At 42.4% G+C, this 26,661-nt stretch overlaps 1 protein-coding gene across 1 annotated transcript in view; it reads left to right on the top strand.

Moving 5' to 3' along the window:
- The window catches only part of LOC121552438 (sodium/potassium-transporting ATPase subunit beta-1-interacting protein 2-like), a 185,414-nt gene that overhangs the window by 75,828 nt on the left and 82,925 nt on the right, over positions 1 to 26,661 (top strand). The window contains exons 2-3 of the mRNA XM_041865371.2: positions 10,945 to 11,082; positions 14,671 to 14,751. Coding sequence (XP_041721305.1) covers positions 10,945 to 11,082; positions 14,671 to 14,751 — 219 coding nt within the window. The remainder of the gene's footprint in view (positions 1 to 10,944; positions 11,083 to 14,670; positions 14,752 to 26,661) is intronic.

Genomic DNA, 26,661 nt, shown 5'->3' with positions numbered 1-26,661 from the left:
GTTCATGAAACAGACATTACCCACACAGAGATGACAAGATGTTGATGGAGCTGATGCATTTTGAATGACTTTTATTTGTATAATGTTGCAGAATTAATTGATAATTAGACTCTATTTTGTTTAACCGCTCATTGGTTCAATCACAAGAACACTTTATGTCTGTAATTACATATTCACTGAATGTTCCAGTTTATTTCCAAATGCACTGGTTTATATTCATAAAAATTCAATGAATCATTATCCATACAGGCCCAAGCAGTGTATGAGACACTTTTGGTACTCAGTTTCACATCACTGCATCTTTCGCTGTGCTTTGCCCATTCCCTCCTCCCCGTCTCGATGTGGCCTGTCATACACCCAAGGGCCTGCATTTGTCACTTTAAAAGCCCCTGTAGGTCTGATTCTTTTATCATTGAAGACTCTACATGTAGCCTACATTCACAGAACAGTCTTTAATAGGAACATACCTCACTATAGTACAATGACTGACTCATATAGCTGTAGATTAGAATGTCCTCTGGGTTCATGGACCACATATGCTATTGTGTGCCTTGTTCACCCGTTATACATAGGACTATTGGTTGGGAGGAATAAGTATAAATATAACAATATTATACCTTTAAATGTGTGTTTGGAAATTAGCACCCCCCCCCCACACACAAAACAAATCAAAACTCAAAACTGTTCCAGTGCTGTGCTTTTAAATTATAACGTGCAGTTTCACTTGTGCTACATGCCTTTGATGAAGGCATAATTATACATAGGCTAATTTAATGTTAGTCATTTTTAAGGACACATTAATTAAATGGCTGCTCTTCACCACTTGACATCCAATTGCCTAACAGGTAAAAATAGGTAAAAAGGACGTTCAAACCCCGTAAAAGCCTTTTGTTGGGAATATGAAACTATAACTTCACACATACTCCATCACCATCATCACTTTAAATGTACTCGCAAAGGTACAGTACATAAAACCACAGCAAAAGAAGAAATTAAATCAACATGGGCATATTGATTGATTCTCAGATTTGTTCCTCTCAGATTAAGTCTTGTTGTTCCTCTAGTGGAACTGTGTTAGATTGGTAAATCTTGTCCTCAGGTGTAGCAGTGCAGAAAGCTGCATTATTATGTACATATCTTAGGCACTGAACGCTTGTCATTGTATTTAGCAGAGAGGGAAGGTGTTCCCCAAGGAGCTCCACTAGGTACACCATTATTGTCAGAATGCTTTCATCACACCATATAGATCCCTCTACCATCTCCAGGTGTATCATATTTAGTGATTCCACTTCCACAAAAGCTACTTAATTGATCTCTTCCCTCCGTCCGTGGTAACGGATCATTCGATAATTACTGGGGGGGGGTCCAACTCGAGCTGTCCTAAAAAAAAAATACCGCCCTCACCAATGTTAGAAATCTTTTAATATGACCCTTGTTGCACTACCCCCCACCTTCATTTAATTAACTCACAACAATAATTACGACCACAGTAAATCCCTTTTCACACCAACTCCAATGTGTTTTTCCCCCACTTTGCCTAAATATTGGCATAACGTCACAAACGCAATCTTGCTTTTGAGAAGGCAGTGGCAATGGCAATATGTTACTACTGAAAATATCACAAGATGATTCAATTATGACTGGAGTGTTTGCTTCAGTTGCATCTCAGCCTAAGAGAGGAAACGCAAAACTGGCATCTGTCGTCATTCCAGCACATACACATGACCAACAGTATGTGGACATATGAATCTCATTCCAAAATCATGGGCATTAATATGGAATTGGTCCCACTCGTCTGGGAAGGCTTTCGACTAGATGTTGGAACATTGCTGCAGGGACTTGCTTCCATTCAGCCACAAGAGCATTAGTGAGGTCGGGTAGAGATGTTGGATGATTAGGCCTGGCTCGCAGTCGGCATTCCAATTCATCCCAAAGGTGTTCGATCGGGTTGAGTTCAGGGCTCTGTGCAGGCCAGTCAAGTTCTTCCACACCGATCTCGAAAAACCATTTCTGTATGGACCTCGATTTGTGCACGGGGGCATTGTCATGCTGAAACAGGAAAGGGCCTTACCGAAACTGTTGCCACAAAGTTGGAAGCACAAAATTGTCTAGAATGTCATTGTATGCTGTAGCGTTAAGATTTCCCTTCCCTGGAACTAAGGAGCCTAGCCCAAACCATGAAAAACAGCCCCAGACCATTATTCCTCTTCCACCAAACGTTACAGTTGGCACTATGCATTGGGGCAGGTAGCGTTCTCCTGGCATCCGCCAAACCAAGATTTGTCCGTCGGAGTGCCAGATGGTAAAGTGTGATTCATCACTCCAGAGAACGCGTTTCCACTGCTCCAGAGTCCAATGGCGGTGAGCTTTACACCACTCCAGCCGACACTTGGCATTGCGCATTATGATCTTAGGCTTGTGTGCGGCTGCTCAGCCATGGAAACTCATTTCATGAAGCTCCCGATGAACAGTTCTTGTGCTGATGTTGCTTCCAGAGGCAGTTTGGAACTCGAGTTGCAACCGAGGACAAACGATTTTTACGCGCTTCAGCACTCGGCGGTCCCTTTTGGTGAACTTACTACTTCACGGCTGGCCATTCTTGCTTCTAGACATTTCCACTTCACAAAAACAGCACTTACAGTTGACCGGGGTAGCTCTAGCAGCGCAGAAATTTGACAAAAGGTGGCGTCCTTTGACGGTGCCACGTTGAAAGTCACTGAGCTCTTCAGTAATGCCATTCTACTGCAAATGTTTGTCTATGGAGACTGCATGGCTGTGTGCTCGATTTTATACACCTGTCAGCAAGGGGTGTGGCTGAAATAGCTGAATCCACTAATTTGAAGGGGTGTCCACATACTTTTGTATATATAGTGTGTATGCTGATCATCATGGCACATCTCTTATTAAAGAGATGGAGTTCAGATAGGCTACTTTACTTTCTGAATGGACAATCAAATCCACCAGCGCATCTCAGACACAAGAGCACATCACATTTCTCCTTTCCTAAAACCTACCTTCTAATCCTGGCTGTAGGCTATCAGAAAGTAGGCAACGTTAAGATAATGCCTAAACAATGTAGCCTATCAAATGAATTGACAAGAAAGGAAAAGGGAAGAGAGAGATATACAGTGGGGAGAACAAGTATTTGATACACTGCCGATTTTGCAGGTTTTCCTACTTACAAAGCATGTAGAGGTCTGTCATTTTTATCATAGGTACACTTCAACTGTGAGAGACAGAATCTAAAACAAAAATCCAGAAAATCACATTGTAAGATTTTAAAGTAATTAATTTGCATTTTATTGCATGACATAAGTATTTGATCACCTACCAACCAGTAAGAATTCCGGCTCTCACAGACCTGTTAGTTTTTCTTTAAGAAGCCCTCCTGTTCTCCACTCATTACCTGTATTAACGGCACCTGTTTCAACTCGTTACCTGTATAAAAGACACCTGTCCACACACTCAATCAAACAGACTCCAACCTCTCCACAATGGCCAAGACCAGAGAGCTGTGTAAGGAATTGTAGACCTGCACAAGGCTGGGATGGGCTACAGGACAATAGGCAAGTAGCTTGGTGAGAAGGCAACAACTTAGAAAATGGAAGAAGTTCAAGATGACGGTCAATCACCCTCTGTCTGGGGCTCCATGCAGGATCTCACCTCGTGGGGCATCAATGATCATGAGGAAGGTGAAGGATCAGCCCAGAACTACACGGCAGGACCTGGTCAATGACCTGAAGAGAGCTGGGACCACAGTCTCAAAGAAAACCATTAGTAACACACTACGCCGTCATGGATTAAAATCCTGCAGCGCACGCAAGGTCCCCCTGCTCAAGCCAGCGCATGTCCAGGCCCGTCTGAAGTTTGCCAATGACCATCTGGATGATCCAGAGGAGGAATGGGAGAAGGTGATGTGGTCTGATGAGACAAAAATAGAGCTTTTTGGTCTAAACTCCACTCGCCGTGTTTGGAGGAAGAAGAAGGATGAGTACAACCCCAAGAACACCATCCCAACCGTGAAGCATGGAGGTGGAAACATCATTCTTTGGGGATGCTTTTCTGCAAAGGGGACAGGACGACTGCACCGTATTGAGGGGAGGATGGATAGGGCCATGTATCGCGAGATCTTGGCCAACAATCTCCTTCCCTCAGTAAGAGCATTGAAGATGGGTCGTGGCTGGGTCTTCCAGCATGACAACGACCCGAAACACACAGCCAGGGCAACTAAGGAGTGGCTCCGTAAGAAGCATCTCAAGGTCCTGGAGTGGCCTAGCCAGTCTCCAGACCTGAACCCAATAGAACATCTTTGGAGGGAGCTGAAAGTCCGTATTGCCCAGTGACAGCCCTGAAACTTGAAGGATCTGGAGAAGGTCTGCTTGGAGGAGTGGGCCAAAATCCCTGCTGCAGTGTGTGCAAACCTGGTCAAGACCTACAGGAAACGTATGATCTCTGTAATTGCAAACAAAGGTTTCTGTACCAAATATTAAGTTCCGCTTTTCTGATGAATCAAATACTTATGTCATGCAATAGAATGCAAATTAATTACTTAAAAATCATACAATGTGATTTTCTGGATTTTTGTTTTAGATTCCGTCTCTCACAGTTGAAGTGTACCTATGATAAAAATTACAGACCTCTACATGCTTTGTAAGTAGGAAAACCTGCAAAATCGGCAGTGTATCAAATACTTGTTCTCCCCACTGTATATGTAGCCTAAATCTGTGTAGCACTTATTGATATGGTCAAACTCTAGTGGATATTTTTTGGTCTCTCTCTTGCATAGCACACAGGTGGTCACCTAAATGTACTGTAGTAGCCTAGCCTAGGCTGGTGGTGATACATTTATACATTGCAGCATTGATGCATTATAAACGTAGCCTACGGGACATACAGAGAGAAATTCATTCATTCATTCAAACAACGAACCTGTCCGTGGCATTGGTCTAACCAAGGGTTTGATAGGGAGGCGCATGCAAGCAGGACGGAATTAAATATATAGGAATAACAAGCCTCCCCTGTGCCCAATAAAAAACCACAAAATCCTCCCCAAAGCAAAGAAATAAGGTTACACCCCCTCCCCTATCTTGGACCCCCCATAAATGTTTCATGACTTATGATTTCACAATTCTTCCATCATCTCACACATGCACATGATGTTGATGAATATTTCATGAAACTTGTGCATATATTATTAGTTGTTTTCTCTCTCTTTTTAAACATCTATACTGCAAAATGTCAGCATTTATAAAATGTGTTGCTATTGTTTGATATTTTATCTGGTGAAACAAAAATAAAATAAAAATAAAAACGTTTATTTGACTAGTTTAGAAAAGGTTGTGCTTGATTATTTATCAGATTATATATATATATATATATATATATATATATATATATCGTTAGGATCATCTCATGAATATCTTGTGAAAGTGATGTATCTCTGAGAAATCTAGTACATTTTGGATTATACATTTTACATAAATGTTTTCTTTCCATCCAAGAGTGTTTTGAGAGACAGTTTTACCCTCTGCAGATGTGAGAGACTTGTTTCAAACCTTTTTATATGATCTAGCCTGAATATACAGTGGGGGAAAAAAGTATTTAGTCAGCCACCAATTGTGCAAGTTCTCCCACTTAAAAAGATGAGAGAGGCCTGAAATTTTCATCATAGGTACACGTCAACTATGACAGACAAATTGAGATTTTTTTTTCTCCAGAAAATCACATTGTAGGATTTTTAATGAATTTATTTGCAAATTATGGTGGAAAATAAGTATTTGGTCACCTACAAACAAGCAAGATTTCTGGCTTTCACAGACCTGTAACTTCTTCTTTAAGAGGCTCCTCTGTCCTCCACTCGTTACCTGTATTAATGGCACCTGTTTGAACTTGTTATCAGTATAAAAGACACCTGTCCACAACCTCAAACAGTCACATTCCAAACTCCACTATGGCCAAGACCAAAGAGCTGTCAAAGGACACCAGAAACAAAATTGTAGACCTGCACCAGGCTGGGAAGACTGAATTTACAATAGGTAAGCAGCTTGGTTTGAAGAAATCAACTGTGGGAGCAATTATTAGGAAATGGAAGACATACAAGACCACTGATAATCTCCCTCGATCTGGGGCTCCACGCAAGATCTCACCCCGTGGGGTCAAAATGATCACAAGAACAGTGAGCAAAAATCCCAGAACCACACGGGGGGACCTAGTGAATGACCTGCAGAGAGCTGGGACCAAAGTAACAAAGCCTACCATCAGGGACTCAAATCCTGCAGTGCCAGACGTGTCCCCCTGCTTAAGCCAGTACATGTCCAGGCCGTCTGAAGTTTGCTAGAGTGCATTTGGATGATCCAGAAGAGGATTGGGAGAATGTCATATGGTCAGATGAAACCAAAATATTAGTTTTTGGTAAAAACTCAACTCGTCGTTTTTGGAGGTCAAAGAATGCTGAGTTGCATCCAAAGAACACCATACCTACTGTGAAGCATGGGGGTGGAAACATCATGCTTTGGGGCTGTTTTTCTGCAAAGGGACCAGGACGACTGATCCGTGTAAAGGAAAGAATGAATGGGGCCATGTATCGTGAGATTTTGAGTGAAAACCTCCTTCCATCAGCAAGGGCATTGAAGATGAAACGTGGCTGGGTCTTTCAGCATGACAATGATCCCAAACACACCGCCCGGGCAACGAAGGAGTGGCTTCGTAATAAGCATTTCAAGGTCCTGGAGTGGCCTAGCCAGTCTCCAGATCTCAACCCCATAGAAAATCTTTGGAGGGAGTTGAAAGTCTGTGTTGCCCAGCGACAGCCCCAAAACATCACTGCTCTAGAGGAGATCTGCATGGAGGAATGGGCCAAAATACCAGCAACAGTGTGTGAAAACCTTGTGAAGACTTACAGAAAACGTTTGACCTGTGTCATTGCCAACAAAGGTTATATAACAAAGTATTGAGAAACTTTTGTTATTGACCAAATACTTATTTTCCACCATAATTTGCAAATAAATTCATAAAAAATCCTACAATGTGATTTTCAGGATTTTTTTCCCTCATTTTGTCTGTCATAGTTGACGTGTACCTATGATGAAAATTACAGGCCTCTCTCATCTTTTTATGTGGGAGAACTTGCACAATTGGTGGCTGACTAAATACTTTTTTCCTCCACTGTATTTTAAATACATTTGTTTTTCACTTTCACAGTGAATAATTTATGAAACCTCGCCAAGCATGGGATTGGGTTAATATACAGAAGGAAGTAATTTATACAGTAGCCTACTGACTGCAGGGACAGAAATGGACATACACAGACATCAACATGTATGCTACAGTACAATTTTCCATTTCAGACTAAGATTCCTACTTTCCTTGAAAGCTAAACAACCTTATTATCTGCATAACAAAATACCCAGTGTGCCATCCAGTCGATAAGCGTTTATGTGCTATTTGTTTAACAAATCCATTTCTACCTTGGTGTTTTTCTCTCCCCCAAGTTCTGTAGTCTAGCCTAACTGTCTGTTTGGAGTACCATTAAAACACCTGAGCGTTTGCAGGTGGATTTATAGTACTAGTGACGGGACAATGGTGAAGGCCTTATCTGTGATTCTGCATGAGAGGGAAACCACTAGCCCAGGCTGCACGTTACCTCCTGTTACCTCCCCACACTCTGTGGCTAATGTGCTCTGGTCAGAGCCGCTGTGTGTCGTACAGCCTCCCGAGCATTGTCTGAATGCAGCATGAGGCTGCCTGCCTCTCTATTCATGCTGCCACCACTGATTGATTGGCTTTTGTCTCAGTGATTAGTGCCAGCTCATGTCTCCTCCACACTGGGAGAAAAAATAAAAACTCTAAGCTTTGACGAAGTTTGGAGGATAAACTTCCATTTCAATCAGCAGTTGTAGAGCTGAAGTGTGCACTTATTTTCCTGTAATCAGCCAGGATTCCTTGTGTTATACATCAGTAATGAGGTTCTTTCCAACTATTTTCAGGTGGGTAAAATGAAGGTGTTATGCAAAACAGCATGACCAAACAGATAAATCAACTAAATGCACTCTTGTGTATGAAAATAGAAAACCATGGCAATATATAATGACAGATTTGTGGAGTTTCATGGTTTACTAATTCCATTTTTCTAATTTGTATATCTGGTGTAGGGCCTACCGATTGCCCTTGTAGATGTTTTTTGTCAGATAAAGGGTTATAGCCTACTGTGACATTCCTTCTCTTTGGATCTGGCATGTTATTTGGATCCCCTCTGTTTCATTTAGTCAATGTTATTTCCCTGGCGAATAGGGCCACTCTTCTGCCCCGCTCAATAATGGGTTCCCCCCAAATGTATGTTTATAATTAGTAATATATGGATAATTACTCTGTGCACAGCTGCTTGGGAGAGCTGTTCTTATTTGTGTTGATGAAAGGGGGCTCAGGGGCCACATTAATGACTAGGGAGGCCCTCTGACTCCAACAATAGCCCAAGGTTTGTCTCTCTGTGTTAGGCAGTGAGGAAAGCCCTGCAGCCTCTCTCTTCTCTCAACGTTGGACAGGGCCTGTGATACCGAGGCAGATGAGTCTCTGGGTGTCTGGGAGTTCATCCAATAACACCAGGTACTCCCAAGTGTACAGCCAGAGAACAGCCTTTATCAGCCAGCTTTGACATTGAGATATTATCAGGTAAATAATGCTAGGGGTTACGATTTACCAATGGCTGTTATTTGTGTTGAGCCTTATAAATGCGGTGTGGAAGCGCCGCATGATTAATTGCAGCAATATAGCATGTTTCCTTCTTGTTTACCTTTTTAATCCAGGCGGCAGGCTGGTTTTGTGCTACCATATGGGCTCCCATCAGGACTCTCTGGGCTCCCCGCTTTAGTAGGTAATATGGCGAGGTGCATTTAGCTTTTCATGAGTGCTTCTCCTTCTCCAATACCATGGAAATGTGCTGCTAATTACCATCATTTATTTTCTTTGTGCCTTTTGCAGTTCAGCAGAAACATGTTAACAATGCCTCTGAGAGGAGGTCCTGACGGGTGTCATATTAGACAGAAAGGTTCTTTGATAAGAGGGCTTTGCAGGTTGGTAGGGGGTGTGGAGGAGCTAGCATAGATCCCTGACTCTGACTCCCTTTTGCTCTGAATGTATTCAGTATTTTTTGGGATTATGGAAATAATTTACTGGAGAAACAGATGGAAATGAAGGTAGGGTCATCATGGAGACTGGCCCAGATAAACAGATAGGTTTCAAGAACAGCTTGGCATAGATACCAAACAATTTACATACCAGTGGCGGAATAGCCTACATCACCTTAGGAAAAAAGACAGTCTAATGTACTAGATCATAATGAAAGCCACTAACTAGAAGCTAATTCACTTTCAATTTGGTTATATTTTCAAAACAACATTTGTGTAATTTATCAGTTCCTGCTGGATGAATAACAGTTGTGCCAGCACTTTTACAATGAAGGTCCTGTAAATGGAGAGAAATCTCATCCACTGAGCAATAGCTCCCTGTCACGGTCGTTGAAGGACGGGTCAGACCAAGGCGCAGCGTAAAATGCATACATGTTTATTTATCAAAATAAACACACGAACAAAACAACAAAACAACGTAATGTGAAGTCCTCAGGCTGAACACAATACAAGCCTATACACGGAACAAGATCACACAACTAATGATTACAAACAGGCTACTAAAGTATGATCCCCAATCAGAGACAACGAGCGACAGCTGCCTCTGATTGGGAATCACACCCGGCCAAACATAGAAACACAAAACCTAGAATGAGAACATAGAAATAATAACATAGATCTCCACACCCTGACTAGATCTGTGGATCGGCAGGTAGCATAGCTTAATCTTAATCAGAAGCCCAGTGTGAGGGATCGTCAGCTGGTCAGCTCTGGACTGGACTGAGCCATGGACAGACTGGATTTAATAGAGAGAAACTTGATGTTTTGATGACATGAAATGACATTTATAAAGTATTGCTTAGCGACATGGAGAGGCATGGAGCACTCAAAGGAGAAGTTAATTTAGTTGTGGCATCTGTTGTAATAGTCAAAGCTCAACAACAGTCAATAGAAGGATCACTAGTGAGGAATTACAATCACAAACTTACTTGAGTTCTCGAATACAGGCGTTGGTTCGTTAAACTGAAATCTCACCAATATTTCAAGGCCATTTCCTATACGTTCACATGGAATTTACAGGGAGGGCAATCCAATTATCCCGCCAGGCATTTTTTTCACTGTAATAAATGGAGTACTCCGGCATACCTTTATTAGAAAGGACAGTGTCTTTACAGTAAGGAGATTGTTAGTTGCTGATATGAAGTTGAGTTTAAAGCATCATGCAGTTGCAGTGCAGGTGGGGATTTGGGAACCATTAGCGTCAGTGCTATGACGTGATATCTGGCTCCGACACCATTGGGACACACTGTGATCCCTCTCCTTACCGCAGCCCTTTGAAGTGCCAAGGCTGGTAGTCGTATCAACACTGGTGTCATGTCCAATCAGACACTGAGACCCAAACGGTTGGGGCAGAGGGGTCTAGCCTTTCCAACTTCAATTTCCCACAGAGGCCAAAATTAAGGGGGGTGGGGATGCGACCCTGTGGAACTCTACACCTCCCGGGCAATTAGAGGCAGCTGTGTGATTGGGAAGAGGAGAGAGAGGAGGCTGAAATCACGGCCCCTTGGTGTGGTGTTCAAGCAGAATGCCCTGTCCTCCCTCCCTTTCAGCACAAACTTGGAGATACATCACTCTAACACTTATCTCAGGGCTCTGGTACCCTCCAGCAGTTCAGCAATAAAAAGTTAAAATGGCCCCCAACTGTACACAGGCATCTTGTAGTAAACCTCATGAAAAAGCCATCCATGCAGTCAGTGTATAAGCACAAGATGACATTGTTTTTGTCTGATACTAAAGTTATTTATCTTCATTTTCCTTCCAGATCAGCATATTGGAACGACAAATATTTGACTTCCTTGGGTACCAATGGGCTCCCATCCTCACAAACTTTGTGCACATCATCATTGTCATCTTGGGCCTCTTTGGGACTGTACAGTTCAGACCAAGATACGTAACCGGGGTGAGTTATATCTTCTTTGATTTCCTATGGGATCATACATTAATATCTTGGGAAAGTGGAAAGTGGTTTTATGTAAAGTGGTGTTATGAAGCAATTAATATATCTTACCTATTACATTTGATTTCAGTTGTGTATAATGCTATTTTTCAAATACTTTCCTGAAACTGGGAGAACGGACTGATAGAAAATATATGTTAATATTAATTGACTTGAATTGATATTTAAAGTGTCTAGACTGAACAATAATATACACTGAGTGTACAAAACATTATGAACACTTGCTCTTTCCATGACATAGACTAACCAGGTGAATGTAGGTGAAAGCTACGATCCCTTATTGATGTCACTTGTTAAATCCACTTCAATCAGTGTAGATGAAAGGGAGGAGACAGGTTAAAGAAGGATTTTTAAGCCTTGAGACAATTGAGACATGTATGTGTGCCATTCAGAGGGGGAATGGGCAAGAAAAAAGATTTGTCTTGCCCATTCTTAATGTTTTGTACACTCAGTGTATGGTCCTCTAACTGATATGATGTCAAGGCTAAATCTATGTCCTTCACAGAATGGGGATAAATCTTAATTCAAAACTCTCCTACCTGAAATAAATCCCTTGTTGTGAGTGGCAACCTTTCACTAAAACCACATATTATGGAGATTTAAAACCCAGGCATTTAGACTTGTCCAAGAGTTCAGGAGAGATATCGATGTTATGATGGACTTGGTCATCAAATCAGCCGTCAGAGAGAGCCCCTGTCATGCAGCAGAGATAAAGCTGATCACCTTCACACCCCTCCTCACCCCCTCCTATGCCTGTAAAGATAAATGGCTTACTGTCCAACATTACTCTTGCTTATATCCGTTTTGGTAATGCTGTCAGAGCAGATACATTTTTATTCTCATTTAAAATTGTGCTTGCCAGTAGCTGGCGAGAGGCCAAATGAGGTTCCACTACACGCACCCATCTTCTGGATCTAATGTCCTGACAACGTGTCAGATTTAGAGACGGTAAAAGCCTACTCCGTGGCGGCTCTCCCCCTCTCTCATTGGTCTGGTGAATTAAGCCGGAAACATATAATTTAGCGAAAAGTGTGCCCTAACACATTCATAACATGCCGATGACATTGCTAAAGTAGACAAATACACTGAACTAAAATATAAACGCAACCTGCAACAATGTCTAAGATTTTACTGAGTTACAGTTCATATAAGGAAATCAGTGAATTGAAATGAATTCATTAGGCCCTAATCTATGGATTTCACATGACTGGGAATACAGATATGCATCTGTTGGTCACAGATACCTTAGGTAGGGGTGTGGATCAGAAAACCAGTCAGTATTGTGTACAGATCCTTGCGACATGGGGCTGTGCATTATCATGCTGAAACATGAGGTGATGGCGGCGGATGGTCACAATATCTCTGTGCATTCAAATTGCCATCGATAAAATGCAATTGTGTTCGTTGTCCGTAGCTTATGCCTGCCCATACCATAACCCTACCGCCACCATGGGGCGTACTGTTCACAACGTTGACATCAGCAAACCGTTCGCCCACACGACGCCATACACGTTGTCTGCCATCTGCCCGATACAGTTGAAACCGAGATTCATCCATGAAGAGCACACTTCTTCAGCGTGCCAGTGGCCATCGAAGGTGAGACTTTGCCCACTGAAGTCGGTTACAACGCTGAACTGCAGTCAGGTCAAGACCCTGGTGAGGACGACGAGCACGCAGATGAGCTTCCCTGAGATGGTTTCTGACAGTTTGTGCAGAAATTGGTTGTGCAAAACCACAGTTTCATCAGCTGGCCGGGTGGCTGGTCTCAGACAATCCCTCAGGTGAAGAAGCCGGATGTGGAGGTCCTGTGCTGGCGTGGTTACACGTGGTCTGCGGTTGTGAGGTCGATTGGACGTACTGCCAAATTCTCTAAAATTACGGCTTGTGGTAGAGAAATTAACATTAAATTCTCTGGCAACAGCTCTGGTGGAATTTCCTGCAGTCAGCATGCCAATTGCATGCTACCTCAAAACATCTGTGGCATTGTGTTGTGTGACAAAACTGCACATTTTGGTGGCCTTTTATTGTCCCCAGCACAAGGTGCACCTATGGAATGATCATGCTGTTTATTCAGCTTCTTGATATGCCACACCTGTAAGGAGAATGGATTATCTTGGCAAAGAAGAAATGCTCACTAACAGGGATGTAAACAAATTTGTGCTTTTGGTAAGTATGAAACATTTCAGGGATCTTTTATTTCAGCTCATGAAACATAGGACCAACACTTTACACTTTATTTTTGTTCAGTGTAGTTAGTAGGAAACAACTTTGCCATCATTATCATGTCGTCAAATTTACTTTAGACTGATGGCAATGTTGTCATTAGTAAACAAAGTTCGTCAAAAATAGCTAGCAATGCTAACTTTAGCTAGCTAAAATCCGTTGGTCTCCCCTCAATATTAACTAGCTAGCTAACGTTATACTGCATCTACAGTCAATCTACCAATTATTTGCCTCCTTTAGAAATGTCATTGTATTTCCAAGCCACTGTAATACACTTTTGATGAAATCTTCATCAGTGCCAATTGACAATGCATTGAACAGAATGATGTTAAGCATTAGTCCTAAAATAATGTTCAAAAAGTGCAAGCCATGAATACTGCATGTCATCATATACCATATGATGCTTTGTCACTGTATCACAGAAATCTGCATGATATCTACAAAGATATGTTATCAGATCTTTCTTATTTATCTGTCATACAGTACAACGTACAGTGGGAGTACAAATAGATAATACAAACCACTAGTGTCACCAATGACTGCTGTAGCGATATTTGTCCTCGATCATGTGCATTTAACAGATAAGTGGATACATACAGTATATTTGTCTGAGCTCCCTACATGTAATGCAATTTGATTTCCCATTTCCTGTGCCCCAGTATTGTATTCTGGATCACCTGTCTGCTTTTAAATACAATCAGATGCTTCAAAATGCCCTGCTTCAAAAAATATCTGTGTGTGTCGATAGATGCGCCATGTCTTGACAGTACAGACATAAAAGTGGACCTTCTCTACTATAACAACATCTTTGTGTTCTTCGCTGCCAATTTCATTTTTACACATTTCAGAACGGTTTGATAAGCCTCCGAGCCGAAGAGTAGCTGCTGCTTCGGCAAAAGCTAATGGGGATCCGAATAAACCAATAAACCAATAAACACACACACATAAACACTCTGCTTCAATACGCAGAAGGCACTGAATGTTTGGCTCTGGCATGTCTCAGATCTGTGTGAAGACATACCCAGCAGATAATTAATTACAAAGAAACACTATGATCTTGGCCCAGATACTAACGAGAATCCAAATATGCATTTGTTTTTGGGGTGTTATTCTGAGCTTGACACCACTTGTGGTGTTCTAATGCTGTGATACTGTTAGTTCAGTGGTGTGTGCTTCCTCCCCCCCACCCCCACCTCTCTCTCTCTCTCTCTCTCTCTCTCTCTCTCTCTCTCTCTCTCTCTCTCTCTCTCTCTCTCTCTCTCTCTCTCTCTCTCTCTCTCTCTCTCTCTCTCTCTCTCTCTCTCATAGTATGCAGTGTGGCTGGTGCTCTGGATGACCTGGAATGTATTCATCATCTGTTTCTACCTGGAAGTGGGGGACCTCTCCAAGGTAATGTGACCTGCTTAGAGATGCACAGGACTGGAGAGCTGTTATTATTACCTGCCTGGGAAGAGAGGCCATGGATAATATGTCTTTAATGGCAATTTAATCACGGGTTACCCATTACTTCACTGGTTCTGAAAGAGATAGCTAGCTAAGCTAGCAAGGTATCTAGCCTCCGCTCTGTTTTTTTCTTCAAAATTATTTGGAATGAAAAGAGAACAGTGTGTACTTTTACAAGCATTAATACAAAAGGAGTAGTACTATACTGGAGGTGATGTGTCAATAAGCACTGTTGGTTCACTGTTGGTTCAAGGTAATACAGTAATACTGCAATATAGATGCAAATGTGTCGTCTCTCTCTCTCTCCATGTCTCTCTCCCTCCCTCACCCGTCTCCCTCTCTTTGCTCCCCATGCTCAATCTCTCTCATTTCAACTGCCAATTTATTCCATAATCTTTCATCTGCTCATGTATGTATGAGAAAATGAGAGAAGATATAATTAAAATGTCAAAATGTCCAATATTGTACCCAATTAAAAGGCAAACCAGCCGTGTAACTTGATTATCCAATTCATCATGTGCTTTTATCTATTATGTTTTCATTTTCCAAATGAAAGTGAAATGACTAAACCCTTTATTTTGATCACTGACTGAGCGCTTCTCGTGATCCGATAATATCAGAGCTGTGGAGAGGAGTCAAATAGAGACACTAAGGTTATATTGCTGTAGCTTTTGGTCACAAACATGCCCGCATTACATGAAATTATTCTATCATCAACGATAAGTATTATTAGTGTTATTGATCAAGCTTATTTACCGGTATGGTAGTTTTAGTTCAGTGGATCCACATAGAAAGGAAAAATAACAAGTATGGGTATTTGTCGCACCATTTGTGTTGTGCTTATCTGAGAGGAAGGGCGCTTAGAAATGTCTGTTCATTTCTTAGTCGATCGTGTTTCCTCGTTGCTTAGTCATTACTGTTTCATCTTATCTGGAATCTACGGCAACAGATGGCGCACTCACTTAGTCTCACAGTCTTCACTCTCCACCAGCCTGTGCCAAAATGGCTTCCTTCCTCCTCAATTGCCTTTGGAGGATTTGGCAGTTTCACCTCAGCAATATCTTAGCACTTTTGATAAGCATCAGGGGATGGCATCTGTTGCGTTACAGTTTTATTAAAGTGCAGTCAATGTCATTAACTGCTGGCAAATCACATGGGTTTGAGGCTATATACACCTTGACAAACTCAATCCTGGTATTTCCGCAAATATAAAGTCTCTGCATAGTATATTGCCTTTTTCTCAGTGAGTTCTGATTTGGCGTAGTCATGTATTGAAAATAGTGGAAGCTCCCTGCTGCATCTAATTTCTATGCTGTCTAATTTGCCTGAAATAAATATCCTTATAAGAGGATGTTCATTGGCTTGGCACTGAGAACATCTGTTGACCAAACACAAATGCAGTGATCCTCACTTCAAGACAAGACAGAGGTGGGTCGGTAGGTGGTATACAGTAGGATTTCTGAGGCTCGTGTGATTGGGCTGTTGTGGACCTGGGACTGGCAGGACTGGCATGTCATCCTTTAAAGCTGGGTTTCCTCTGGGGCCGGCAGTCTGTCATTACTGCAGCGCCATCACAAACCAAGAGCCCGCTCCTCTGCCGATGCCGAGGCTCCTCTTCACTCAAGCCTGAGCTGCTGCTCCTCCCAGCCCAGCGTGTCTTTTCTCCCCGGATCCCATACTTCCTTCACAATTTACCAGAGTCAGTTCCCTCGAGTGGCCTTGTCACTTGTCTTCCCAGTGAGAAGAGAGGCACTGAGGCATCAACTCATCGCTCCTCCTCGTTTTGCCTGGCTGACGAAAAAGGGCATCTGGTATTCGACAGTGCTGTAGAGCTGCGGTTCTGTTGTTCTGAGTGTGATTCCGCTGCATGTTCTGCTCGGTGGGTCTGCTCAGGTACTTTAATTAGTAACAGTAAAGTGATAGTGTGTTAGTTAGTGTGATTTATTTGGCTCACGTTGGTGCGGCTCATGATTTATTAATGTGGGTGTAATGTGTTTAACCAGGAGAGAATCCATCGGGATCCGCCAAGGCAGCAACGCAATTAGATTTACATCACACACAGAAACAAATAAAGATAAATAAATGGGAAGAATCCCTCCATCTGTTCTTCATTAAATTGCGAGATCCTCCTTACAGGTCTCAACGAGTTCAATCAGTCGTGTCTAGGACGTGTCTAGGAGAAGGCCAATAGTCTATCAGGAGAGTGATTGACATTGAAATAGTGCATGACTTGAGAGAGAATAAACATCTATAGTATTTTTAGTAGATCGGGTTTGGGCCTGTAGAGAGAAAAAGTCATAATGTTTCTTTGACATTAAAGAGAAATGGCGGCCCTCTGAGTTGCGGATGTCTCAAGCAGCAAACTGGGCACTCTTAACGAGAGCTCCCCTCTGGGTTGTGTTTGTGCTTTAATATGTGAACGGGTTAAAAGCTGCAAACTCTTTGACCTGTTCTCCATTTCCATTGGCATGCCCAGAGAGATGCTTGGAATTGGATTTGGAGGCCATGAGCAGGGGACTGGTGGCACAGAAAGTGACAAGGCAGAGCAGGGCGTAGAGTGGGCGTAGAGAGCCATGGAGCTCCAGCCTGAGCCCAGGCACAGTAAATAAGACATGTCCCAGCCATGGCAGCAGCCAGCCTTCTAGCTAGGCAAATAGTCGCAGGCTGGCAGAGAGGAGGAGGAGAGAGAGCTGATGGAATAAGAGCTGCTCACAAACTTCCCTCCCAATCTGAGAAATACGGAAACATCTGGCCCGTCTCCACACACTAACTTCCACAGGAAGAAAAACAGCTCACCTCTCCTCAGCTAGGAATCTCATCCAGACTGGAACAACCTGACATCTACATAAACAAATAACTCCATCGGAATGGAGCTTTCTGACATCTTAGTATGTGATTAATGGAAAATATTGTGTGCCAGTGTTCTCCATATCCACACTGATCCTGCCCTCTATATTTAAGCACTCTAGCTATAGGCCTTAACAATTGCTGGCTGCATTATGCACAGTACTAAGCAGTTGTTCAACATTCAAATCAAAGCAAAGGTTAAAATTCTGTCTGGAGGATTTAGGCCTAGAGGAGAATATATGATAGCTTTGACGCAAATGTCTTCTCAGTTCAAGTGAATTAATGAGACTTGTTTTTGAACTGTTTGTAAGAAGTTCCTATTTTGTTATGTCATAATGCTGATATATTAACAGCCCTGTGAAATATCGATATGGTTGTAATTGGCATGGCAGAGCCTCAATTAGTGAATCCTTAAGTTGGCAGGTTATCGGTGCCCTTTTTCTTGGAGCAATTTTAAATGCATGCGGCAGGCCTTCTTCCTGTCAGCACACTCTTCATAGTCTTCATATACAGTAAAATGCAGGTATTCTGACAAAGTGTCAAGGCTGGGAGTGATAAAGTGATTTATAGTCAATTTCACTGGAGAGAAGGGAAAAGTCTGGGTCTGTCAGCACCATGAAGGCCCTCAGAACAGATGAGTTACAGTTCATGTGCTAGCTCAAAAAGGTTATTATTTCCCATCACCGCCAATCACAGACTCTGAGCCGTCTAGTTTAGGGACAGACAGGCTGGCCGGAGGAGTTTAACAGGGGAATCGGACACTAGAACTCCTGAACTCCTACATTAATCATGGACACTCCCATAGAATAGCCTATATCCCTTACTAACTTCGTGAACTTCTCACAAGACATAAGGGAAATATGTTGTCATAAAATAAATGGTGCAAAAAAAATCATTTCTGATGAAACTCTGTATTACAGCTGAAGCATTGCAGGCCTATCACCAGAAGTCTGTTTGCTTTAATCCTGGATAGGTAATTACTCATGTTATAGCCTTTGGCAGTACACTAAACCTAAATCGCCTGACTAATAATATCCAGTTGTTAAAATTGATCCCATGGAGCAATTAGATCACTCCATTTTCCCTAACCGGCAGACCAGCACACACTACTCTGACTTTGTTTATATTTTATAGTTACAAGCACTAGGTCTTTAAGAGCCATGTTTCTGTCTCATAGACCCCTGATATATAGAATCAGAGTCTATTTCAAGAGCAGAGCTCTGGATTTTATAACCTTTTAGAAGTAAATCTATATATCGGAGTTCCTATTATTTGAATCGATCTGGCCTGGGCTGAATAAGTCATTAAAAGTACCTGAAGCCTGTCTTTTATTGAGCTATTTATAGCCTGGGTACCATGTTGGACCTCGTGAGTTGTGACCCTGTCAAGGTTCAATGTGCTGCTGTTAAGAGTTGACGAGCTCAGTGTCATGTCATTTAACAACCTAATAGATTGAATATGTCTTCTCCTGGGTGACTAAAGGCCAAACCAACGACATGGACTTCACTTGATTGAGTTCGAATGAACTTGATCCACTCCTTGATTTCACTGAGACTCATTGATTCAATTTGGTGAAACATTTTGAAATACATTTTGACCAATCTATCATGTATGTACGCAAAGGCATAGCAAATGTGAAGATGGTGGAATGTATCAATTGTATTGACCATAACCAGATCAATGCATGAGAAGACAGACTAGGAACTAGCCATTAGGTTAATAACAGGCTAAAGGCAGAGTAAAAGGCAAGGCATGCTCAAGAGCCTCCCTGATGAATGCTGAAGTCTGCAGAGTGCTCTCAGTGACATTAAAGATGACTATTAAAGTTCCCTCTCCAGTGTGCTATTCAGATTAGAATGACACTAATGCAGTGCTTCAACCAAGTTGGCGCTTGGAGAGGCTTGTAGGCGCTTCATCACTGTCTCCGCTCTATATGAATGCTTCATTCTCCGCCCCGCCTCGGTCACTAGTCAATTTACTGTACCAGAGCCATGTACATTTTACATTTTAGTCATTTAGCAAACACTCTTATCCAGAGCGACTTACAGTAGTGAGTGCATACATTTTTGTGCTTAGATCTATCTAAATATATGGCTCTGTACTGTACTATATATACATTTTAAAGTGTTTTTGGAAAATAAACAGCACTAACGTCCCATAAATCAACATTCACATTTCAATCATGTGACAAATGTTAATACTTGAGCCTGTGTGGCAAAAGCTATGTGACATCAAACTGTCATTTTGTCAGTACATTGTTTTGTTATAATCCAGAGGATTTACTTGAATTAAAATTCCCTTTCAACAAGCCAGTTTCTCCCATCAATCATCTCTGGGCAGGGGGCCTGTGTGTTTCTCCCACTGCTCCAACTGTGAGGGAATGTGTCATCAGTCAGCAGAAACAAACAAACAGACCCAAAATGCCACACTACCTCTTTTGATGTCTATGGCTGTACAGTCAAATTATATTATTCCCATTTCCATTCCATTCTGACATGGATTCATATGACTGTAGAAAACCCACATATGATACATAGTCCAGCGTAGCATATTAGGAACTATTGTCAGCTGCCTGTAAAAGGCAACCCATAGTATGAAGAACTATGTGCCAGTGTATAATGGATGCAGGGGCAATCAGAATCAGAATAATTTCCCCATTCACCTGAGAGAAGGAGCCGTTGTCTGGGCGCGAGAGGGTAGAGAGATAAATGTGCTGATCAGCATGTCGTGGTGCCGTCAGGGGCGGGGTGATTTGTCCAAAGTGTCGTCATTGGCAGGACTTGACCAGCATGTCAGGTGGGGAGAAACTAGTCATATCCAACAACATAACAGCACAGCCGGGCAGGAACCTGGAACCAGGAGATTGGAGTCTCAGTAGAGAGAATCCAGAGCAGGAAACAGGCCTATGGGCATCACTCCCAGCCGAGAGGGGCCGAAGAACCACTGTAGCATCCCACAATACATCTCTCCACTTACGGGTCTGGGACCTCAGTGAATGATAGGTAGTAGGGAGGCATGTAAAGTAGGGCTGTTCTATTGGTGATGTGGGAGACTACCTAAATGTGCCAAGAAAATCACAAAGACTGGTTATCATTGTTGATATGTTTGCAGTGTTCTAGTCTGATAAAGTGTTAAATATCAACCCAGCCTAAATCAGATTTTGTATTCGACCGCACATTGAGTGAGTGGGGCAAGTATCCAGCGCCAAGGCCACTGTTAAAAGCGGTGATGGGTCTCTGAGACAATGGTGCTCTTAAATGTTGCATGCTGGGAGAAGAACGGTTCACCCCAGGTTCATCCTTCAACCGTCTCTTTTGTCTCTGGAAGAAAACTGGAAAAAGCATACTCAGTAACCTGTCCAATAGTGCCATTAGAATAAAAAAACAATTGGAATTTGGAGGGATGATACACTACATGACCAGAAGTATGTGGACACCTGCTTGTCAAACATCTAATTCCAAAATTCTGGCCATTAAAATGGAGTTGGTCCCCCTTTGCTGCTATAACAGCATCCACTCTTCTGGGAAGGCTTTCCACAAGATGTAGGAACATTGCTGCGTGGACTTGCTTCCATTCAGCCACAAGAGCATTAGTGAGGTCAGGCACTGATGTTGGGTGATTAGGCCTGGCTCGTAGTCGGCGTCCCAATTCATTCCAAAGGTATTCGATGGGGTTGAGGTCAGGGCTCTGTGCAGGCCAGTCAAGTTCTTCCACACTGATCTCGACAAACCATTTCTGTATGGACCTCGCTTTGTGCACGGGGGCATTGTCATGCTGAAACAGGAAAGGGCCTTCAACAAACTGTTCCCACAAAGTTGGAAGCACAGAATTGTGCTGTAGCGTTAAGATTTCCCTTCATTGGAACTAACGGGCCTAGGCCGAACCATGAAAAACAGCCCCAGACCATTATTCCTCCTCGACCAAACTTTACAGTTGGCACTATGCATTCGGGCAGGTAGCGTTCTCCTGGCATCCGCCAAACCCAGATTTGTCTGTCGGACTGCCAGATGGTGAAGCGTGATTCATCACTCCAGAGAACGCGTTTCCACTGCTCCAGAGTCCAATGACGGCAAGCTTTACACCACTCCAGCTGACGCTTGGCATTGTGCATGGTGATCTTAGGCTTGTGTGCGGCTGCTCGGCCATGGAAACCCATTTCATGAAGCTCCTGACGAACAGTTATTGTGCTGACGTTAAGCACTTACAGTTGACCGGGGAAGCTCTAGCAGGGCAGAAATTTGACAAACTGACTTGTTGGAAAGGTGGCATCCTATGACAGTGCCACATTGAAAGTCACTGAGCTCTTCAGTAAGGCCATTCTACTGCCAATGTTTGTCAATGGAGATTGCATCGCCTGTGTGCTCGATTTTATACACCTGTCAGCAACGGGTGTGGCTGAAATAGCCGAATCCACTAAGGTGAAGGTGTGTCCACATACGTTTGGCCACATAGTGTATGAGTTTAGTACTGCCTAAAGCTATAGCCAGTGTCAACAGGCTTTTTCAGCCCCTTGGTACCATAGCTGTTTTGGACAGTTTGCTGAGAAAATTAGTTCTTATGATATCTTATAGACTTAATAAACACGACTGCAGTCCAGAGACACCCAGCGCAGCCATCTTTAATTCCTTCATATTGATATCTGTCTGATAGCTGTGACCTGAACACTGAAGGGACATTTAAAGCATTCAAATATAATTAAAAGCCTGTGGTCCTCTGTAGCTCAATTGGTAGAGCGTGGCGCTTGTAACGCCAGGGTAGTGAGTTCGGGACCACCCATACATAAAAATGTATGCACACATGACTGTAAGTCGCTTTGGATAAAAGCGTCTGCTAAATGGCATATATTATATTTAAAAGCAACTGACCTTTTGAGCACACCAAGAAGAAAAATAATAAGCCATGTGATGCAGTACAGAATGAATATTTAACATAAGCATTTAGAATTTTGACCCTTCTGTTTGAAGGTCAACAAGTACAGGAGAGTTCCCCCGCCCTACTCTCTCTCTCCGTCACAGATGAGCAATGACAGACACTGGTACAAGCACTTACACAAGGTCCGCTACAACAGTCAACCTCACTGTGAGGTTGGTCGTTTGTCACACCTCATCAGTGCCTTATGTTGGTCATTATCTCCAAACTGTACTGGAGATAACAGTGAGAGTATCTGTAGTATCCATGCTACTGTAGCTAGTGTTAAATCACGAATGTAGGGCAATGCCATAGTAATGTTAGCTTGTCACGTATTGTATTGTACTGTACCTCAGGAGAACAGATTAGAGTGAATATCCATTCTTCAAACAGAAGGATTTGATTTATCAGTATGTGGATCCGAGTTATGGGGTGTCAGAAAAAGAGCGAGATAAAGGACTGAAGCACCATTCTGCTCTTGAGCAGAAGAGAGCAATGGTTTCATTCTTGCTCCATCTCCATTTCTCTCTCTCTCTCTCTCTCTCTCTCTCTCTCTCTCTCTCTCTCTCTCTCTCTCTCTCTCTCTCTCTCTCTCTCTCTCTCTCTCTCTCTCTCTCTCAGCATCATTACACAAAGAGCAATTAGTTCTCTGCCTGTTCTGCTGTAACATCATTCCAAAGGTCAATCTTTATTGCTAATTGCTCAGAAGAAAATTGCACTTTTTTTCTCACTCACTTACCCAAGACACGATCAAATATTAAAATGACTTTAATCAAAACAAAACCAGTTAGTTGTTCAGCTTTGCATTGGTACTGGTCTTTTTTGGTGTGCCATTTTAGAACAATAGGGAATATTTTTGTTGTTATTATGTGAGCCTGTTTGACCATTGAAGCCCAAGAGAGAAGAGGGCGAGTCTGCACCTCAGCTTCTCAAATTGAATAATACATTGAACTATAAAAGCTGTGATAATCTGTAATGCACAGTATGCATAGCATTTCCTATGGTTCAGCTATATCATAATAATAAATAATAAAAATAATATGCCATTTAGCAGACGCTTTTATCCAAAGCGACTTACAGTCATGCGTGCATAAATTTTTTTGTGTATGGGTGGTCCCGGGGATCGAACCCACTACCTTGGTGTTACAAGCGCCGTGCTCTACCAGCTGAGCTACAGAGGACCAATGAATAATATCATATTACGATTTCCAAGCTGCCTTGACTAGGATGCATCTATCACTCTCCCTGAATGAATGACATTTACCATGAATACAATTCTCTATCCTTTAGTGGACACCACATTGTAAAGACACCCCCTGTGGCTACTGTTACACAGAATGATTACACAAACAAACAATCAAACCAAGCGGGAAGAAAATAAATTAAACCTCTTTCAGCTGTTCATATTTCTCTCATAAATCTGCTGCAGCCCAGTTTTTGTCAGACAGTTCAGTTCTAAACACTGGAGAGAAGTGAGGAGCAGAGCTACAGAGACCCATTTAAATGTGCTGCTTATGCCGTTTTAAAGATCATTTCCAGCCTGTCTTACCGAAGAGAGAAATTTAACACATGAAATTGAACCTTTTGAAAAATTATTTAGGATATTCCTTTGAAGTGAGAATATGACATTATATCCCCATGTCTTCTTTGTGAGGGGAATGGATTGGTAAAATAAACAGCAATTTTAGAAGAAGAAGAAGAATGGCTCTTAATTTCCGCCTTCCTATTTGACACTTGTCTATTATGTATTTGACAGTGTTCTGGCTCTCCCCTCAACCACTATGTCCTCCATCAGTCATCTCAATCCCCAGGGCCCAGTTTTTAAAAAGTTATCTGGATTTCACCTATCGGATAGGATTAAATGCAAAGAAATAAAATGAAAAGAACGGACGAATCATTGACTTTGTGTTGGGTGATTTGAAGGAGTCAGGCGCAGGAGGGTAAATCACAGAATACAGAGTTTATTCCGGAATACATAGTTACGCAGGATAGGGTCAAACAGTGGAACAAAACAGGCACACAGGGAAAATATACCCCGGCAATACAAAATACACGTAGCTCAACCGAGCTACTCTCTCCTCACATTAAACAATCACCCACAAGGACAAGGGGGCAGAGGGAACACTTATACACGTACTAATGAGGGGATATGAACCAGGTGTGTGTAATAGACAAGACAAAACAAATGAAATGATGAGATGTGATGCGGCAGTGGCTAGAAGGCCGGTGAACGCTGAAGCCTGCCCGAACAAGGAGAGGAGGCAGCTTCGGAGGAAGTCGTGACAGACTTGAATGGGGACTCCTGTTCTATTCATTCTATTTTAGGGAGGCAGGTAGCCTAGTGGTTAGAGCGTTGGGCGAGTAACTGAAAGGCAGCTGGTTTGAATACCTGAGCCGAAAAGGTAAAACATCTGTTGATGTGCCTTTGAGCAAGGCACTTTAACCCTAATTTGCTCCAGCGGTGCTGTATTACTATGGCTGACCCTGTAAAACAACACATTTCACTGCACCTATCCGGTGTATGTGACAATAAAACATAATTTTTTTTTATCCTATCAGCTAGGTGAAATTCAGATAGATAACTTTTGAAAAAACTGTGCCCTGGAGGTGCTGGACAACACTGGAATAAATTGGTGTGAAGTCCCCCTCATTCGCTCATAGACACAGGGATAGGGTTTGCATCTATGGACAGCGTGCATGAATATTCCCAGTGTAGGGATATGATTTTCACACTGTAGTAGTTATGACAGTTGCCCCACCCATTGTTATGGTTGTGAGAATCCTAGTGACCAGTTAATAATCATGGCTGTAAGCACAGACAGCCAAAATATTTGCAGTATGTTCATTTGATGTCTGTCTGATGATATTTTCTTTTTGAACGATTCTTACTCTCCAAAAGTAGGGCACTCAGAAATAGACATTGGTGTGTCTGGCTGGTTCCATCCACTGATCTCTGTCAGTAGCGTTTCATTGAGACGTTGGTTGAAAAGTGGGTTTGTGAGAGATTCTGACACAGAGGAGCCCTGGGGGGTCCTGTAGGTTGGCACTCTCTGGTGTCATTTTGATAAGATGTCTTAACAAGGCTGTGGTTATTGGATATGGACTTATACAGACTCTTAACCATGGTACCATTGTACCACACACATTCATCTTTCTGCATTATAATGTTATTTAGCTGTCTTCTGTGCTGCAACACAGATTCCAAGATATCATGTCATCACAATTTTTATAGCTAGCTGAGTCATTCATACCATGACATAATAAACATAATAAACCAAGACGTGTTTTTCAGTTACTCTTTTTCCCTTCACCCAGTGTCTCCTTACAGATGTAGGATCTTCATTTGAGCCAGTTTGCTACAGAAGGAAAATAATTTTGCAGCAACAGGAAATGTGAATTATTACGTGGATTATAATTAATGGAAAAAAATGTGTAGGGGTTGATACATTTTACATTAGGGCAAATCAAGTCTGAAATGTTAAAGTAGAAATTACAAACTTTAGAAATGCAGGAAAATTCTCAGGAAAATTCTTATCAACAAAAGAGTGATCAAAATAAGATCCTATATCTGTAAAAATAAGAATACATTTGTTTTGTGTTGTATAGCGCTCCCTTTTTATAATTGACTGGGCTTTTGTCTCTGTGGATTAAATGAAAGACTAAAGACTCTCCCCCGGTGCGGCGTGTCTCAGAACTCTCTCTGATTCCCTGCTCCTGGCATATGTTTACAATTATCTTACAATAGGGAACGCTAAACTTAAAGGATTCTGCTTGTGTTGATGAAGGTCAAGGATGAGTGTTCTTTGGGTCTCCACGCACCTTCTGTCTTGTCAAGCTTCATCAGAGTGACGTCAGGGTGCTACTGGGGTCAGAAGCAGGGGCGGGGGGTAATTGAGCGATTGCTTATTTCACGGGTCTATCAAAGGCTTTTGTCTAGGAGATGCTCTGTGTGAATACTAACTGTGATAGCCAGGGCTGCCTCAGGCCTGTCTGAGGACCATGCTCCTAGCTGCCTCCTGGCCCAGAACAACATGGGTAGCATATTTCTGGAGGGGACCTGAGCAGGTGAGGTCATGGGGATGACAGCCGTTAAGGATCAGT

The sequence above is a fragment of the Coregonus clupeaformis genome, unplaced genomic scaffold (assembly GCF_020615455.1).
Source record: "Coregonus clupeaformis isolate EN_2021a unplaced genomic scaffold, ASM2061545v1 scaf0698, whole genome shotgun sequence".
Classification (NCBI taxonomy): domain Eukaryota; kingdom Metazoa; phylum Chordata; class Actinopteri; order Salmoniformes; family Salmonidae; genus Coregonus; species Coregonus clupeaformis.
Note: the sequence above shows the minus strand (reverse complement) of the source record. Positions and strands in the feature narration are given on the sequence as shown.